General features: G+C 46.5%; 1 protein-coding gene across 1 annotated transcript in view; it reads right to left on the bottom strand.

The window, feature by feature from the left end:
* The window catches only part of LOC139281569 (uncharacterized), a 111181-nt gene extending 92077 nt beyond the window's left edge, over window positions 1-19104 (bottom strand). The window contains exons 1-4 of the mRNA XM_070901727.1: window positions 19015-19104; window positions 16791-16977; window positions 3047-3484; window positions 2041-2093 (exon numbers count right to left, since the gene is read on the bottom strand). Of these exons, the coding sequence (XP_070757828.1) occupies window positions 2041-2093; window positions 3047-3484; window positions 16791-16977; window positions 19015-19104 (768 nt within the window). The remainder of the gene's footprint in view (window positions 1-2040; window positions 2094-3046; window positions 3485-16790; window positions 16978-19014) is intronic.
* Between the last annotated feature and the right edge of the window lie 950 nt (window positions 19105-20054).

Here is a 20054-nt window from a genome sequence, read left to right as displayed (position 1 = left end):
GGCAGTTGTCATTGGATCACAATTTGGCTAATTTTCTAATTACTTATCATAATACTCCTCATACAACTACTGGTAGAACACCAGCAGAGATGTTTCTCAAATGCCAGCCATGAACCAGGTTCTCGTTGTTAAAGCCAAACAATCCGTAGAAAAGAAACAATTAAGGCAGAAAGAGAATCATGATAGAAGTAAGAGAGAGAAGTGTGAAATTGAATCAGAGGGTGAGAGTGAAGAACCATCACCATAAATGGTTAAAGTGGTTACCAGGAAGAATAGTGAAGATATGTGGCCCTCGCACATATTTGGTCAAAATGTTTGATCATGGACAGGTTAGGTTTGTTCACATTGATCATATTTTATCTACAGACGTGGAAGGAGTTGAAAGTTGGAATGATTCGATTATTTCTGACTCATCAGATAGTCTTATCACAAGTAGAGTACCAGTAGCAAATCCTACATCAGATGTATTAGAAACAAGTCCAAGGGAAAGTCAGAATTTAAGTCTGAGTCTCAGTCAGGCAGACAAACAGTCTGAAGTTGTAGAGAGTTCAAATGTAGATCAAGAGTATCCTTTGGAGGAAAACTCTCCTCAGGATCAGCCTAGAATGAGTCTGAGTTCAACACCATGTTTGTAAAGTTCTGTTCGAGAGTGAAGGTATCCTCTTCGAAACAGAAAACAAATGGTTATGTTTGATTTGCAAATGCGGCAAAATAAGTCCATATCTTTTGTTATGTATAACCATGCAAGTTATGTATGATGATTGTTTGATATAATTACTTCTTCATTAAGGAGGGAGAAGTGTAATATATAACTCCAGCTAGTGGATTACTGCTCCACCTAGTGGACTACTGTGGTAATGCGGCCATTGCTGTTTACAATAAAGGCATTAGATGACAGGTCACTTGACAAGTTCCTGTGTTGAGAGTCATCTTGTAGTCTGTGAGTTTGTGATGTCGTATAGAATATACCACAGATGAGAAGAGACAGTTTACCACCATTACAGTTACATGGAATGTAATTTGGGACTTTGATTAGGGCTGTTTCAGTGCTTTGGTGGGGCAGAAACATGATTGGAGGGGTTCAAACGTGTCACAGGAAAGGTGATCACGAATTTGGGAGATGAGAACTATTTCAAGGACTTTGGAGAGGTCAGGGAGGTTGGAGATGGAGTGATAGTTTACAGGTGTCAAGTGTTTTTTGAGGGGAAGGAGAGTGATGATGGCAGATTTAAAAAGGAAGGGGACAGTATCTGAGGAAAGGGAATAGTTGACAATATCAGCTGGTATGGGGAGTGGGTGGTTAGCTGTTTAGTGGGAATATGGACATAAACCATACGAATCCTCGATTGGGTTTTCACTTTAACTCTGGTATTTCATTAGTTGGGTTTTGGGGCTACAGGACCCTGACTCCAAATTTTAAATTACATGGACTGTAACCATGGTAAACTGTCTCTCCTCATCTGTGGTATATTCTCTACGATACCACAAACACACAGACTACAAGATGGCTCTTAACACAGGAACTTGTGGTCTGGTTGTTACACTGTATCTTCTGCCTCAGTATAAGGTGCAGTGTGTCAGGACTACATTTTAAGAGGTACTGTTATGAGTAGGTGAACATTCACTCCCTCCACCGTGGCTGCAGTGTGTACCATCGACAAGTTGCACTGCAGCAGCTCGCCAAGGCTTCTTTTGCAGCACCTCCCAAACCCACAATTTCTACCACCTAGAAGGACAAGGGCAGCAAGCGCATGGGAACACCACCATCTGCAAATTCCCCTCAAAGTCACACACCATTCTGACTTGGAAATATATCGGCCGTTCCTTCATCGTCACTGGGTCAAAATCCTGGACCTCCCTCCCTAACAGCACTGTGAGAGCACCTTCACCACACGGACTGCAGTGGTTCAAGAAGGCAGCTCACCATCACCTTCTCGAGGGCAATTAGGGATGGGCAATAAATGCCGGCCTTGTCAGCAATGCCCACATCCCATAAATGAATTTTTAAAAATTAAGACAAAATATGCAGCATTCACTTACAATGAACTGTTTCTTGTTGTAGATTATTGCTCCAACACCACGATGTGGATCATCTAGATCAGAAATGAAAGACTGTTAGAAACACATTGTTATGTTGTTGGATTCTTTTACCCTTATATCTTTGAGATTGTTTCTTGTCTTTAATAAACACTAACTGGAGGCCTGACTGTGGGCCCTCCTGGGATAGCAATTCAGGCTTAATCAGTGTTCCTTTAGTCAACCAAAACTGGGATGAAGATAATCACTGAAAATTATTGTATTTTCATCATCAAATTAAAATTAGAACTAAAACTTAAACAGACTAAATTTAAAATTCATGATAAAAAGAAATGAAAACTAAAATTAAAATGATTTCTGGGACTAAAACACAGGTAAGTAATCCTCAGCTTTTGGAATAAACACTGGTAATTGAAATGGGCAAGTAGAGTCTCTATTTTCATTCAAGACCCAGTTTCTAGTGTACTGGCCATCTGGGGCAGGGGTCTGAAGTAAGGAGCCTGAAAGCTCTAGTGGGTGAGGCACTGACCTTTCACATTGGTTTCAAACTCAATGTAGACTAATAAAGTGAATATGAAATGAGTTTGGGGAAATCTCAATCCAGTGAAGCTGGGCCAATAATACAAAACATCTAGTTCAGCATTCAACTGGCAACGTAACTGGCAGACTGCAGGATAGACAGTAAGAAATAAAAAATGTTGCGCAGGTGTAGTAAGAGGTGTATTTCTGAAGTCCATGTAACGTACACAGTATTTCTACCCATCCACCTGGGTCAATTGAAATTTTGAAGACCGAGATTGATCAATTTTTGTTGGGTAAGGGTCTCAAGGGATATGGAACAAAGGCGGATCAATAGAGTTGAGGTACAGATCAGCCAGGATCTAACTGAGAGCAAGCTTGAGGGGCTGAATTGCCTCCTCCTGTTCCTATGTACCAGTGCTATAACTACCGTGTGATGCTTGATACTGACACTGACAATAGTATTTGAGATTACTACTCAATAACAAACCTGATCGAGCAGCTAGCAGGAAGCAAAGTTGCAGCGAGTGAGCAGCAAGGTCTCGAGTGAAGCTGGGGGTCTCAGTGATGGAGCCATGGTTACAGTTCAGGAGTGCATCATAGCAATGCACTGTGCGCTCAATCAGTTCTTTCAAGATGTTCTCTTCTATTTCAGAAACCATATCTAATTTACTCCAATTGTTAAACAGCTCATCTTTCAATCCAAGATTGGGAGTAGATGTGTTACATTCTTTGCACTTTTGCCTGCGAGTACGGCTGCAGATCTTAGTTGTCACTTTTTCATAATCAATGAACGGTACGTGGGGACTTGCTATAATGCTGCTGCTTTTGAAGATTTGGTTGACTTTATTTGAATCATTTTCACCTTTTCGGTTTGTGAAGCTATATTCTGGGTCCTTAGACCAGAAAGACACTGAAAGAACCTCTCCTGCAATGAACGAGACGAAACAGTTTTTTAAATCACACAGTTTAAGCTAAGTATTCAATTTATTATATGCACCCTCATTTTAACTGTAAACCAATTTATCAACTTTAAATAGTTAAATAAGTAAATAATCAGAGTAAGTAATTACTAATGAATTTGAAATCAAACTAAACCCAGCTACTAACTATATTGGCCCACAAATCCCGGTCGGCTGCTTTCCGCGGGTGATCGAGGGAAAAACTTTTAAAAGTGCACCTACCTGAAGCTGCTGCTGCCACGCGAGTTCCTGGTCCACCTCAGTACCCCATTCCTGCTTTCTCTCCATACCCCTTGATCCCTTTAGCCGTAAGGGCCACATCTAACTCCCTTTTGAATATATCTAACGAACTGGCCTCAACAACGTTCTGTGGTAGAGAATTCCACAGGTTCACAATTCTCTGAGTGAAGAAGTTTCTCCTCATCTCAGTCCTAAATGGCTTACCCTTTATCCTTAGACTGTGACCCATGGTTCTGGACTTCCCCAACATCGGGAACATTCTTCCTGCATCTAACCTTTCCAATCCCGTCAGAATTTTATATGTTTCTATGAGATCCCCTCAACATTATGGGTGTAGCGAGATCAAGTGAGATGTAAAAATGGGGGGGGGGGGTGGTCTTGAATATGGGTAGGAGAGTTTATACAGTACGAAAGCACAATAAAATCTAGACGAACGTTCAGTGCAGTGCTGAGGGAGCATTGTCGGAGGTGCTGTCTTTCGGATGTGACGTTAAACCAAGGCTCCGTCTGCTCTCTCAAGTGGACATAAAAGATCCCATGGCACATATTTCGAATCAAAGCAGAAAGTTATCCCTGGTGTGCTGGCCAAAATTTATTCCTCAATCAACATAACAAAAAAACAGATTATCCGGTCATTATCACATTGCTGTTTGTGGGAGCTTGCTTGTGCACAAATTGGCTGCTGCGTTTCCTGCATTACAACAGTGACTACACGGCAAAAGTTTTTCATTAGCTCTAAAGTGCTTTGAGACGTCCGGTGGTCCTGCAAGATGCTATATAAATCCAAGTCTTTTTACGAGAAATTTAGGGAGGGTAGGAGGGCAGGGAAAACAGAGTAGAGAGGGCAAAGCAAGTTGAGATGGAGATTGAAATGACCAAGGATAAGGAGTTGCTGAGTTCAGTGGCTGAGGGAGAAAAGGAGCGAGGAAATGGCAATGAGAAATTCAGTGTGGCTTGGGGATACAGAGAGAATGACGGTTTTAATGGAGAGACGAGAGGGCAACAAGGTAAAGGCAGAACATGCGACCAGGTATGGCAGGATACCAGAATACGGGGCGGTAGGTTGAAAAAGATTAAAGGAAAAGTTGGCACAGAGGGCAGGAACTTATTCAAACGAAGAATGAAAAAGATGTGGAACAGACTCTGAATGGAGTTGTGGAGTTTTAAATCGATGACACTGTTATGTATGTAAACTTTACGAATGTGTAAGACTTGCTGTCGTGGGGCGCACCTGTTGGAGACCCAAGGGTCACCTGCACACCCCGGGCAAGCAGGTATAAAAGGCAGTCTACCATGCTCCTTCCTCATTCTGGAGTTACATTAAAGAGACCAAGGTCATAACAGTTTGAGCTTATAGTATTGTGAAGTTATTCTGAACATAACAATTGGCGACGAGTAACAGATCACGAACTTTCACGCGGTTATGGCTATCGTTGGTATTCTTGAGAGATTTGTTGAGGGTGATGATTGAGAAGTCTTGACCAATACTTCGTGGCCAACGAACTGGATACGGAAGAATCGCAGGGTGATTCTCCTTGCTGTTTGTGGGTCCACGATATATGGCCTCGTCAAAAATCTGCTAGCACCGACGAAACCAACGGACAAGACATATGCAGAGTTGTGCACGCTGGTTCAGGAACACCTCAAGCCGAAGGAGAGCATCTTAATGGCCAGGTATCGCTTTTATATGCGCTATTGCTGCTCTGAGGGCCAGAACGTGGCGGTGGTGGAAGTTATAGCAGATGCATTCGTTATAATCTACCAAAATTCTCTGGACTCTGGGGAGGTACCATCGGATTGGAAAGCAGCAAATGTAACGCCTCTGTTTAGAAACATAGAAACATAGAAAATAGGTGCAAGAGTAGGCCATTCAATGAGTTCATGGCTGAACATGCAACTTCAGTACCCCATTCCTGCTTTTTCGCCATACCCCTTGATCCCCCGAGTAGTAACTCCTTTTTGAATATATTTAGTGAATTGGCCTCAACAACTTTTTGTGGTAGAGAATTCCACAGGTTCATCACTCTCTGGGTGAAGAAGTTTCTCCTCATCTCGGCCCTAAATGGTTTACCCCTTATCCTTAGACTGTGACCCCTGGTTCTGGACATCCCCAACATTGGGAACATTCTTCCTGCATCTAACCTGTCTGAACTCATCAGAATTTTAAATGTTTCTATGAGGTCCCCTCTCATTCTTCTCAACTCCAGTGAATACAAACCCAGTTGATCCAGTCTTTCTTGATAGGTCAGTCTCGCCATCCCGGGAATCAGTCTGGTGAACCTTCGCTGCACTTCCTCAATAGCAAGAATGTCCTTCCTCAAGTTAGGAGACCAAAACTGTACACAATACTCCAGGTGTGGCCTCACCAAGGCCCTGTACAACTGTAGCAACACCTCCCTGCCCCTGTACTCAAATCCTCTCGCTATGAAAACCAACATGCCATTTGCTTTTTTAACCGCCTGCGGTACCTGCATGCCAACCTTCAATGACTGATATACCATGACACCCAGGTCTCGTTGCACCTCCCCTTTTCCTAATCTGTCACCATTCAGATAATAGTCTATCTCTCTGTTTTTACCACCAAAGTGGATAACCTCACATTTATCCACATTATACTTCATCTGTCATGCATTTGCCCACTCACCTAACCTATCCAAGTCACTCTGCAGCCTCATAGCATCCTCCTCGCAGCTCACACTGCCACCCAACTTAGTGTCATCTGCAAATTTGGAGATACTACATTTAATCCCCTCGTCTAAATCATTAATGTACAGTGTAAACAGCTGGGGCCCCAGCACAGAACCTTACGGTACCCCACTATTCACTGCCTGCCATTCTGAAAAATACCCATTTACTCCTACTCTTTGCTTCCTGTCTGACAACCAGTTCTCAATTCATGTCAGCACACTACCCCCAATCGCATGTGCTTTAACTTTGCACATTAATCTCTTGTGTGGGACCTTGTCGAAAGCCTTCTGAAAGTCCAAATATACCACATCAACTGGTTCTCCCTTGTCCACTCTACTGGAAACATCCTCAAAAAATTCCAGAAGATTTGTCAAGCATGATTTCCCTTTCACAAATCCATGCTGACTTGAACCTATCATGTCACCTCTTTCCAAATGAGCTTCTATGACATCCTTAATAATTGATTCCATCATTTTACCCACTACCCATGTCAGGCTGACCGGTCTATAATTCCCTGTTTTCTCTCTCCCTCCTTTTTTAAAAAGTGGGGTTACATTGGCTACCCTCCACTCGATAGGAACTGATCCAGAGTCAATGGAATGTTGGAAAATGACTGTCAATGCATCCGCTATTTCCAAGGCCACCATCAGGCCCTGGGGATTTATCGGCCTTCAATCCCATCAATTTCCCTAACACAATTTCCCGACTAATAAGGATTTCCCTCAGTTCCTTCTCCTTACTAGACCCTCTGACCCCTTTTATATCCGGAAGGTTGTTTGTGTCCTCCTTAGTGAATACCGAACCAAAGTACTTGTTCAATTGGTCCGCCATTTCTTTGTTCCCCGTTATGACTTCCCCTGATTCTGACTGCAGGGGACCTACGTTTGTCTTTACTAACCTTTTTCTCTTTACATATCGATAGAAACTTTTGCAATTCTGCTTAATGTTCCCTGCAAGCTTCTTCTCGTACTCCATTTTCCCTGCCCTAATCAAACCCTTTGTCCTCCTCTGCTGAGCTCTAAATTTCTCCCAGTCCCCGGGTTCGCTGCTATTTCTGGCCAATTTGTATGCCACTTCCTTGGCTTTAATACTATCCCTGATTTCCCTTGATAGCCACGGTTGAGCCACCTTCCCTTTTTTATTTTTACGCCAGACAGGAATGTACAATTGTTGTCCATGCGGTCTCTAAATGTCTGCCATTGCCCATACACAGTCAACCCCTTAAGTATCATTCGCCAATCTATCCTAGCCAATTCACGCCTCATACTTTCAAAGTTAACCTTCTTTAAGTTCTGGACCATGGTCTCTGAATTAACTGTTTCATTCTCCATCCTAATGCAGAATTCCACCATATTATGGTCACTCTTCCCCAAGGGGCCTCGCACAACGAGATTGCTAATTAATCCTCTCTCATTACACAACACCCAGTCTAAGATAGCCTCCCCCCTAGTTGGTTCCTTGACATATTGGTCTAGAAAACCATCCCTTATGCACTCCAGGAAATCCTCCTCCACCGTATTGCTTCCAGTTTGGTTAGCCCAATCTATGTGCATATTAAAGTCACCCATTATAACTGCTGCACCTTTATTGCATGCACCCCTAATTTCCTGTTTGATGACCTCCCCAACATCACTATTACTGTTTGGAGGTCTGTACACAACTCCCACTAACGTTTTTTGCCCTTTGGTGTTCTGCAGCTCTACCCATATAGATTCCACATCATCCAAGCTAATGTCCTTCCTAACTATTGCATTAATCTCCTCCTTAACCAGCAATGCTACCCCACCTCCTTTTCCTTTTATTCTATCCTTCCTGAATGTTGAATACCCCTGGATGTTGAGTTCCCAGCCCTGATCATCCTGGAGCCACGTCTCTGTAATCCCAATCACATCATATTTGTTAACATCTATTTGCACAGTTAATTCATCCACCTTACTATGGATACTCCTTGCATTAAGACACAAATCCTTCAGGCTTGTTTTTTTTAACACCCTTTGTCCTTTTAGAATTTTGCTGTACAGTGGCCCCTTTTGTTCTTTGCCTTGGGTTTCTCTGCCCTCCACTTTTCCTCATCTCCTTTCTGTCTTTTGCTTTTGTCTCCTTTTTGTTTCCCTCTGTCTCCCTGCATTGGTTCCCATCCTCCTGCCATATTAGTTTACCTCCTCCCCAACAGCACTAGCAAACACTCCCCCTAGGACATTGGTTCCGGTCCTGCCCAGGTGCAGACCATCCGGTTTGTCCTGGTCCCACCTCCCCCAGAACCGGTTCTAATGCCATAGGAATTTGAATCCCTCCCTGCTGCACCACTGCTCAAGCCACGTATTCATCTGCGCTATCCTGTGATTCCTACTCTGACTAGCACGTGGCACTGGTAGGAATCCCGAGATTACTACTTTTGAGGTCCTACTTTTTAATTTAGCTCCTAGCTCCTTAAATTTGTTTCGTAGGACCTCATCCCTTTTTTTTACCTATGTCATTGGTACCAATGTGCACCACGACAACTGGCTGTTCTCCCTCCCTTTTTAGAATGTCCTGCACCCGCTCCGAGACATCTTTGACCCTTGCACCAGGGAGGCAAAGTACCATCCTGGAGTCTCGGTTGCGGCCGCAGAAACGCTTATCTATTCCCCTCACAATTGAATCCCCTATCACTATCGCTCTCCCACTCTTTTTCCCACCCTCCTGTGCAACAGAGCCAGCCATGGTGCCATGAACTTGGCTGCTGCTGCCCTCCCCTGATGAGTCATCCCCCTCAACAGTACTCAAAGCAGTGTATCTGTTTTGCAGGGGGATGACCACAGGGGACCCCTGCACTACCTTCCTTGCACTACTCTTCCAGCTGGTCTTCCATTCCCTAGCTGGCAATGGACCCTTCTCCTGCGGTAAGACCAACTCGCTACATGTGCTACTCACGTCATTCTCAGCATCGTGGATGCTCCAGAGTGAATCCACTCTCAGCTCCAATTCCGCAATGCGGTCCATCAGGAGCTGGAGGCGGATACACTTCCCGCAGATGTAGTCGTCAGGGACACCGGAAGTGTCCCTGAGTTCCCACATGGTACAGGAGGAGCATAGCACGTGACCGAGCTCTCCTGCCATGACTTAACCCTTAGATACACTTAAATTGGTGACAACACTGTTACAGGTTACTTACTGATATAAAAAAGAAAAACTACTTACCAATCACCAGCCAATCACTTACCCCTTTGGCTGTGACGTCACCTTTTGATTCCTTTCTACTTCTTTTCTGCTTTTTCTCCCGGCTGGAGCTGCACAAGCTGGGCCTTTTATAGGCCTCACCGCGCTGCCTACGCCTCTTGCCAACTGCTGCTGCCGGTGGAACACTCGCTAGGCCTTTATAGGCCTCACCACGCTGCTCCCACCTCTCGCCGACTGCCGCTGCCTGTGGAACACCCGCTGGGCCTTTTATAGGCCTCACCACGCTGCTCCCGCCTCTCGCCGACTGCCGCTGCCTGTGGAACACCCACTGGGCCTTTATAGGCCTCACCACGCTGCTCCCACCTCTCGCCGACTGCCGCTGCCTGTGGAACACCCGCTGGGCCTTTATAGGCCTCACCACGCTGCTCCCACCTCTCGCCGACTGCCGCTGCCTGTGGAACACCCGCTGGGCCTTTATAGGCCTCACCGCGCTGCTCCCGCCTCTCGCCGACTGCCGCTGCCTGTGGAACGCCCGCTGGGCCTTTTATAGGCCTCTCCACGCTGCTCCCGCCTCTTGCCGACTGCCACTGCCTGTGGAACGCCCGCTGGGCCTTTTATAGGCCTCTCCACGCTGCTCCCGCCTCTCGCCGACTGCCGCTGCCTGTGGAACACCCGCTGGGCCTTTATAGGCCTCACCGCGCTGCCTACGCCTCTTGCCGACTGCCACTGCCTGTGGAACGCCCGCTGGGCCTTTATAGGACTCTCCACGCTGCTCCCGCCTCTCGCCGACTGCCGCTGCCTGTGGAACACCCGCTGGGCCTTTATAGGCCTTACCGCGCTGCCTACGTCTCTCGCCGACTGCCGCTGCCGGTGGAACACCCGCTGGGCCTTTATAGGCCTCACCACGCTGCTCCCGCCTCTCGCCGACTGCCGCTCTTAAAAAAGGGGGCAGGCAAAAGGCAGGTAACTATAGGCCGGTTAGTTTAACATCTGTAGTGGGGAAAATGCTTGAAGCTATCATTAAAGAAGAAATAGCGGGACATCTAGATAGGAATAGTACAATCAACCAGACACAACATGGATTCATGAAGGGGAAATCATGTTTAACTAATTTACTGGAATTCTTTGAGGATATAACGAGCATGGTGGATAGAGGTGTACCGATGGATGTGGTGTATTTAGATTTCCAAAAGGCATTCGATAAGGTGCCACACAAAAGGTTACTGCAGAAGATAAAGGTACGCGGAGTCAGAGGAAATGTATTAGCATGGATAGAGAATTGGCTGGCGAACAGAAAGCAGAGAGTTGGGATAAATGGATCCTTTTCGGGTTGGAAATCGATGGTTAGTGGTGTGCCACGGGGATCGGTGCTGGGACCACAACTGTTTACAATATATATAGATGACCTGGAAGAGGGGACAGAGTGTAGTGCAACAAAATTTGCAGATGACACAAAGATTAGTGGGAAAGCGGGTTGTGTAGAGGACACAGAGAGGCTGCAAAGAGATTTAGATAGGTTAAGCGAATGGGATAAGGTTTGGCAGATGGAATACAATGTCGGAAAATGTGAGGTCATCCACCTTGGAAAAAAAAACAGCAAAAGGGACTATTATTTGGATGGGGAGAAATTACAACATGCTGCGGTGCAGAGGGACCTGGGGGTCCTTGTACATGAATCCCAAAAAGTTAGTTTGCAGGTGCAGTAGGTAATCAGGAAGACGAATGGAATGTTGGCCTTCATTGCATGAGGGATGCAGTACAAAAGCAGGGAGGTCCTGCTGCAACTGTACAGAGTATTGGCGAGGCCGCACCTGGAGTACTGCGTGCAGTTTTGGTCACCTTACTTAAGGAAGGATATACTAGCATTGGAGGGGATACAGAGACGATTCACTAGGCTGATTCCGGAGATGAGGGGGTTACCTTATGATGATAGATTGAGTAGACTGGGTCTTTATTCGTTGGAGTTCAGAAGGATGAGGGGTGATCTTATAGAAACATTTAAAATAATGAAAGGGATAGACAAGATAGAGGCAGAGAGGTTGTTTCCACTGGTCGGGGAGACTAGAACTAGGGGGCACAGCCTCAAAATACGGGGGAGCCAATTTAAAACCGAGTTGAGAAGGAATTTCTTCTCCCAGAGGGTTGTGAATCTGTGGAATTCTCTGCCCAAGGAAGCAGTTGAGGCTATCTCATTGAATGTATTCAAATCACAGATAGATAGATTTTTAACCAATAAGGGAATTAAGGGTTATGGGGAGCGGGCGGGTAAGTGGAGCTGAGTCCACGGCCAGATCAGCCATGATCTTGTTGAGTGTCAGAGCAGGCTCGAGGGGCTAGATGGCCTACTCCTGTTCCTAATTCTTATGTTCTTATGTTTTTATGTTCTTATGTCGCCGACCGTGGGACCATGCGAATTTGCTGGATTTTTGCGGGAAATGTTGCGGGACTTTTTCATGCTTGGAATCGGCCACGAGGTCATTCTTCGCAAACTGCTGTCTGCCGAATCCCCAGATCTGAGCAAGGCCATCATGAGGCCATCACGATAGCCCAGGCTTTCATATCCATGAACGATAACACGAAACAGATATCTTTGCAGCATCGAAGCTCACCAGCAAGTACTGTGCATAAAATAACACTTTCAGCAGGCAGAACTGTACATGGCAGGGCCTACACGCCTGCAGAGGCCAGACCTAGGATGACTCAGAGTCTGCTTTGGGACATGAATGCGTATCCATTAACACCATGTTGGCACTGCAGGGGCAATCATAGAGCCCATCAATGTCGATTCAAGCACTATGTGTGCAAGGGTTGTGGAACCTCCAGCGAATGTGAAAACGTACTGCGACTCACCACGTGGCAGAGTCGGCAGAAGATGACCGATCCGGAGCGGATCCTGCTGAATGAGTAAGAGAGGCAACTCAACCCGAGGCTGAAGAGGAAGTGTATGTGGTACGCACCTTCACCACCAAAGGCCCTCCGATAATGTTGAAAGTCAAATTAAACGGCATTCCAGTTTCCATGGAATTGGACATGGGATTAGCCAGTCAATTATGAGCCAGAAGGCTTTTGAGAAACTGTGGGGCAACAAGGCACATAGGCCAAAACTAAGCCCAATTCACACAAAGCTGCGCATTTACATCAAAAGAGCTCGTACCAGTCATTGGCAGTGTGGCAGTGAAGGTATCGTACGATGGAGCTGTGCATGATTTATCACTATGGATTGTACACCTGGAGTATTGTGTACAGTTTTGGTCTCCTAACTTGAGGAAGGACATTCTTGCTATTGAGGGAGTGCAGCAAAGGTTCACCAGACTAATTCCCGGGATGGCGGGACTGACATATCAAGAAAGACTGGATCAACTGGGCTTGTATTCAATGGAGTTCAGAAGAATGAGAGGGGATCTCATGGAAACGTTTACAATTCTGATGGGTTCAGACAGGTTAGATGCAGGAATAATGTTCCCAATGTTGGGGAAGTCCAGAACCAGGGGTCACAGTCTAAGGATAAGGGGTAAGCCATTTAGCACCGAGATGAGGAGAAACTTCTTCACCCAGAGAGTGGTGAACCTGTGGAATTCTCTACCACAGAAAGTTGTTGAGGCCAATTCACTAAATATATTCAAAAAGGAGTTAGATGTAGTCCTTACTACTAGGGGGATCAAGGGGTATGGCGAGAAAGCGGGAATGAGGTACTGAAGTTGTATGTTCAGCCATGAACTCATTGAATGGCGGTGCAGGTCGAAGGGCCGAATGGCCTACTCCTGCACCTATTTTCGATATTTCTATGTACCAGGCGATGGCCCAATACTGTTCGGCAGAAGCTGGCTAGGAAAGATCCGATGGAACTGGGACGACATCAAAGCACTGTCTTCGGTGGATGACACCTCGTGCGCCCAAGTGCTAAGCAAATTCTCGTCATTATTTGAGCCAGGCATCAGCAACTTCACCGGCGGCAAAGTGCAGATCCATCTAGTCCCTGATGCATGGCCCATTCATCACAAGGCCCGAGCGGTTCCATATATGATGCGAGAGAAAGTGAAGATCAAGCTGGACAGACTTCAATGAGAGGGAATCATGTCACCAATCGAGTTCAACGAGTGGGCCAGTCCAATTGTTCCGGTGTTGAAAAACGATGGGACGGTCAGAATCTTAGGGTCTGCAAGGTAACGATCAACCGAGTCTCGTTACAGGACCAGTACCCACTACCTAAAGTGGATGACCTGTTCGCAAAGCTAGCAGGGGGGAAGTCATTCACCAAGCTAGATCTAACCTCTGCTTACATGACACAGGAGCTGGCTGAAACTTCGAAAAAAGTGACGTGCATCAACACGCACAGAGGATTGTTCATATACCACAGATGTCCCTTTTGGGATTCTCTCAGCTGCGGCCATCTTCCAGAGGAACATGGAGAGTCTGCTGAAATCGGTTCCGCGCACCGTGGCGTTTCAAGACGACATCCTGATCACTGGTTGCAACACCACTGAACACTTGCACAACTTGGAAGAGGTTTTAAAGTGACTGGACAGAGTGGGACTCAGGCTGAAATGTTCCAAGTGTGTTTTCCTGGTGCCAGAGGCCGAATTTTTTGGGAGAAAGATTGCGGCAGACAGCATCAGACCCACGGACTCGAAGACGGAGGCCATCAAGAATGCACCCAGGCCACAGAATGTGACAGAGCTGCGTTCATTCCTGGGACTCCTCAACTATTTTGGTAACTTTCTACTGGGGTTGAGCACTTTGCTGGAACTTTTGCATTTATTGCTACGCAAGGCTGACGACTGGGTAAATCTCAAGAGATAGCCTTTAATAAAGCCGGAAACCTGCTATGTTCTAACAAGTTACTTGTATCGTATAATCCATGTAAACGTTTAGTTCTAGCTTGTGATGCATCTTCGTACAGGGTTAGTTGTGTGTTACAGCAAGCCAATGTGTCAGGCAAATTGCAACCGGTTGCATATGGGTCCTGAAGTTTATCTAAGGCTGAAAGAACAGTATGGTTGAGAAAGAAGCATTAGCATGCATAAATGGGGTTAAGAAAATGCACCAATACCTATTTGGACTCCAGTTCGAGCTTGAAACCGACCACAAACCGCTCATTTCGCTGTTCTCAGAGAGCAAAGGTTTTAACACCAATGCTTCGTCCCACATCCAAAGATGGGCACTAACATTGTCTGCATATGACTATGTAATCCACCACAGACCAGGCACTGAGAACTGCACTGACGCCCTCAGTCGGCTACCATTGCCCACCACCGGGGTGGAAATGGTGCAACCCGCAGACTTGCTTCTTGTAATGGATGTTTTTGAGAGCGAGGGGTCACCCGACACGGCTCGCCAGATCAGGACCTGGACCAGCCAGGACCCTGTGCTATCACTAGTAAAAGCTGCGTCCTTAATGGGAGCTGGTTGGCTGTTCCCGGGGAAATGCAAGACGAAATTAAGCCGTTTTACCAACGCAAGGACGAAATATCCATCCATTCGGGTTGTCTCCTATGGGGGAATCACATGGTTTTGCGAAAAAAAGGCAGGGAAACATTTATATGCCACCTGCACAGTACCCACCCAGGCATAGTCATGATGAAGGCTATCGCCAGGTCGCACATTTGGTGGCCTGGCATTGACTCGGAATTGGAGTCATGCGTACATCAATGTAACACTTGTTCACAGTTGAGCAATGTACCAAGGGAGGCCCCACTGAGTCTGTGGTCATGGCCCTCCAAACCGTGGTCCAGGGTCTACTTGGATTTTGCATGCCCCTTTCTAGGAAAGATGTTCCTTGTAGCTGTGGACACTTGCTCTCAATGGATTGAATGTATAATAATGTCATCGTGTACGCGCACAGCCACCATTGAAAGCCTCCGGGCCATGTTCGCCACCCATGGTTTGCCCGACGTCCTTGTTAGTGATAATGGATCATGTTTCACCAGCTCGGAATTCAATGAGTTCATGACCCGCAATGGCATCACGCATGTCAGGTCTGCCCCTTTTAAGCCCGTATCCAATGGTCAAGTGGAACAGGCAGTCCAAACTATCAAGCAGAGCTTGAAATGTGTGACGGACGGTTCCCTGCAGACCCGGTTATCTCGGGTTCTGCTCAGCTACCGGACGTGACCCTACTCGCTGACCGGGGTTCACCCTGCAGAATTGTTAATGAAGAGAGCACGCAAAACCACGCTCTCCTTAGTCCACCCGGATCTCAATGATCATGTAGAAACCCGGAGTCACCGGCATAACGTGTACCATGATCGCGCGGCTGTGTCACGTGATATTGAGGTTAATGACCTTGTGTTTGTTCTTAATTATGGTCAAGTCCCAAATGGGTTGCTGGCACTGTTTTAGCCAAGGAGGGGAATAGAGCGTTTGTTGTCAAACTTTTGAATGGACAAACGTGCAGAAAGCACTTGGATCAGACCAAACTGCGATTCACTGACAACCAAAAACAGTTTGAAGAGGACATTAACATCATTGATCCACTAACACACACCCAACCAGCAACCGACCTTTCTGTCAACCACGAGGATGAACCCACCATGCCCGACAGTCCGATCAGACCAGCCACACTGCAATGCAGCAATGATCCGACCGACTCACCTATGCCAGGACTTCAACTCAGGCAATCAACCCCGGAACCAGAGCCCCGGATCGCCTCAACTTGTAAATAACTTGTATCTAAGACTTTTGGGGGAGTGATGTTATGTATGTAAACTTTACGAGTGTGTAAGACTTGCCACCAGGGAGCGCACCTGTGGGAGACCCAAGGGTCACCTGCACACCCTGGGCAAGCAGGTATAAAAGGCAGTCTACCATGCTGCTTCCTCACTCTGGAGTTGCATTAAAGAGACCAAGGTCACAACAGTTTGAGCTTACAGTATACAGTCTTGTGAAGTTATTCTGAACATAACATACACAGTGATTAACTGGACAGTTAGATGCCATGATGGGGAAGTAGTCTTTTATTTTAGACGGATGAACTCAAGTAAGCTGAATGACTCCTTCATCTGCATCTATCTTGCGATCTTGAGAATCTCCTTGCAATACTTATCGCCTGATTTCATGAAAGAAGAATGGGCACTTGGTTGAGATGTCTTACCCAGAGAGCCAGCCCTAGCACCTGTAGAAAAGGGGAGGAGCAAATTGGGAAAAAAGTGCTGTGAAGTCAGTGATTTATTAAAGTTTGAGTCTTGCCTTGAACTAGCCATTTGGCGCACTCCGTGCAGGGTTTTCTGGATAAGTACACATTGCACCCTCTTGTCCTCATCGTCAGGTTCATCATCACAAGCTGCACGGCATGTAGCTGTTTCCTGGAGCAATCCATCGCCACAATACGCTGGATCGAATCTGACTCACAAATGACAATCCCAGTTTTGTTGATCTGCAAGATCAGTAGTGAATTAAAAAATAGAATAAAGTGAGGGAGCACCATGAAATGCATAAGGAACATAGAGTTCAAAGCAATGCGATACTATACTCTACCTCCTCTACTTCTCAATTACCACCATCCACCTCCACTGTCTCTCTATGCAGTCTATTCTAGAAACATAGAAACATAGAAAGTCAGTGCAGGAGTAGGCCATTCGGCCCTTCGAGCCTGCACCACCATTCAATATGATCATGGCTGATCATGCAACTTCAGTACCCCATTCCTGCCTTCTCTCCATACCCCCTGATCCCCTTAGCCGTAAGGGCCACATGCACTCAACAACTCCATAGGTTCACAATTCCCTGGGTGAAAAATGTTCTCCTCATCTAGGTCCTAGATGGCTTACCCCTTATCCCTACACTGTGACCCCTGGTTCTGGACTTCCCCAACATTGGGAACATTCTTCCTGCATCTAACCTGTCCAATCCCATCAGAATTTTATATGCTTCTATGAGATCCCCTCTCATTCTTCTAAATTCCAGTGAATATAAGCCTAGTCGATCCAGTCTTTCTTCATATGTCAGTCCAGCCATCCTGGGAATCAGTCTGGTGAACCTTCGCTGCACTCCCTCAATAGCAAAAATGTCCTTCCTCAGATTAGGAGACCAAAACTGCACACAATACTCAAGGTGTGATCTCACCAAGGCCCTGTACAACTGCAGTAAGATCTCCCTGCTCCTATACTCAAATCCTCTCGCTATGAAGGCCAACATGTCATTTGCTTTCTTTACTGCCTGCTTTACCTGCATGCCTGATGTACCATGACACCCAGGTATTGTTGCACCTCCCCTTTTCCTAATCTGTCACCATTCAGATAATAATCTGCCTTCCTGTTTTTGCCACCAAAGTGGATAACCTCACATTTATCCACATTGTATTGCATCTGCCATGCATTTGCCCACTCACCTAACCTGTCCAAGTCACCTTGCAGCCTCTTAGCGTCCTCTTCACAGCTCACACTTCCACCCAGCTTAGTGTCATCTGCAAACTTGGAGATCTTACATTCAATTCCTTCATCTAAATCATTAATATATATTGTAAATATCTGAGGTCCCAGCACTGAACCTTGCGGTACCCCACTAGTCACTGCCTGCCATTCTGACATTGACATAAATTGACCATCCTCTGTGTAAAATAGTTAAATCTCAAATCCTTAATCAACTTCCTAAGCGGCGAAATTCCCGCGATGCCTCCCCTGTGGCTGTGGTGGGGGTGGTGGTGGCATGGGTTCCTCGCCAGCCTCCTCTTCCTCCTCCTCCCCCCGTCCCTCCCCCACTCTCTTGAGGCGGTCCTGCAATCCTCATCGGCTAAGTTGTGTAGCATGTAGCACACCACAATGAACTTGAGACTTGCTGAGGGGAGTATTGTAGGCAGTCTCCAGAGTGGTCCAGTCATCGGAAGTGCTGCTTCAGCCAATTGTCTGTTCAACAATGTTGCGTGTGGCTGCATGGCTCTCATTATAACGATGTTCGGTTTCTGTCTGAGGGTTCCAGAGGGGGTCATGAGCCAGGTGGCAAGGCAGTAACCTTAGTCCCCCAGCAAGCAGCTCTGGCCTTGTGATTGACGCTGCAACATGTGTGAGACATTGCTCTCACTCAAGATGAAAGCATCATGGATGCTCCCTGGATATTGGGCATTGACTGCCATGATGCACTGAGTATGGCTGCAGATGATCTGTACGTTCATGGAGTGGAATCCCTTTTGGTTTCGGTAAACCTCTGGATTTAGTAAAGGTGCTCACTGGGCGATGTGTGTACAGTCAATGGCACCCTGAAATTTGGGGAAGCCAGCAAATCATCCAAAACCTACTGCCCTCTCATTTTGCGTCTCCTTGGTCATTGGGAAGTTTATGAAGTTCATCCTGCGTGCGTACAGTGCAGTAGTCACCTGGCGAATGCAACAATGTGTAGCATGCTGCGAGATGGAGCATATGTCTCCTGCTGATGCCTGAAAGGAGCCGGAGGCATAGAAGGAAAGTGCCGCAGTCACCTTCTCCTCGACGGGCAGTGCAGTCCTGCTGCCACTGGTAGGCTGCAGGTCTGCTTGTACGAGCTGGCCTCCCGTATGGCTCAGAGACATAGACCATATACAGTAGACACCTCAAATCGCTGGAGAAATACCACCAACGATGTCTCCGCAAGATCTTGCAAATCCCCTGGGAGGATAGACGCACCAACGTCAGTGTTCTCGATCAGGCCAACATCCCCAGCATCGAAGCACTGACCACACGTGACCAGCTTCGTTGGGCGGGCCACATTATTCGCATGCCTGACACAAGCACTCTACTCGGAACTCCTAAATGGCAGGTGATCCCCAGGTGGGCTGAGGAAAAGTTTCAAGGACACCCTCAAAGCCTCCCTGATAAAGTGCAACAACCCCACTGACACCTGGGAGTCCCTGGCCAAAAACCAGCTTAAGTGGAGGAAGAGCATCTGGGAGGGCGCTGAGCACCTCGAGTCTCTTCATTGAAAGCATGCAGAAAGCAAATGCAGGCAACAGAAGGAGCATGTGGCAAACCAGGCTCCCCACCCACTCTTTTCTTCAACGACTATCTGTCCCACTTGTGACAGAGACTGTGGTTCCTGTATTGGACTGTTCAGTCACCTGAGAACTCACTTTTAGAGTGGAAGCAAGTCTTCCTCGATTTCGAGGGACTGCCTATGATGATGATGTATGAGCTTGCATATCTCTGTCAGCACTTCTTTTTGGAAGCGCAGCCTTCTATCGCACTGTGCCTCAGAGAGCTGCAGGTATGAGCATGAGCGATGTTCCCTGTAAAATTGTTGGGGGTAAGGCCTCCTCCACATTTGTCTGCGACCTCTTCAATTATGTTGAAAATGATCATCAATAAGCCTTCTTCCAGCTCAGCGCTGTATAAGTATAGTAGCCAGGATTAATGTCTGACATGGCATGGCCCCCATCTTTAAAAATGTCCTTAAATGTCCTTTAAAATGAACTATAAACTCACATAAACTTCACAATGAAAAGTATGCAATAACGCAGTGTTTTTTTTCCCAATGCTTTTAATC

The sequence above is a fragment of the Pristiophorus japonicus genome, chromosome 15, assembly GCF_044704955.1.
Source record: "Pristiophorus japonicus isolate sPriJap1 chromosome 15, sPriJap1.hap1, whole genome shotgun sequence".
Lineage (NCBI taxonomy): Eukaryota > Metazoa > Chordata > Chondrichthyes > Pristiophoridae > Pristiophorus > Pristiophorus japonicus.
The sequence above is the reverse complement of the archived record's forward strand: the minus strand, read 5'-3'. Positions and strand labels throughout refer to the sequence as shown.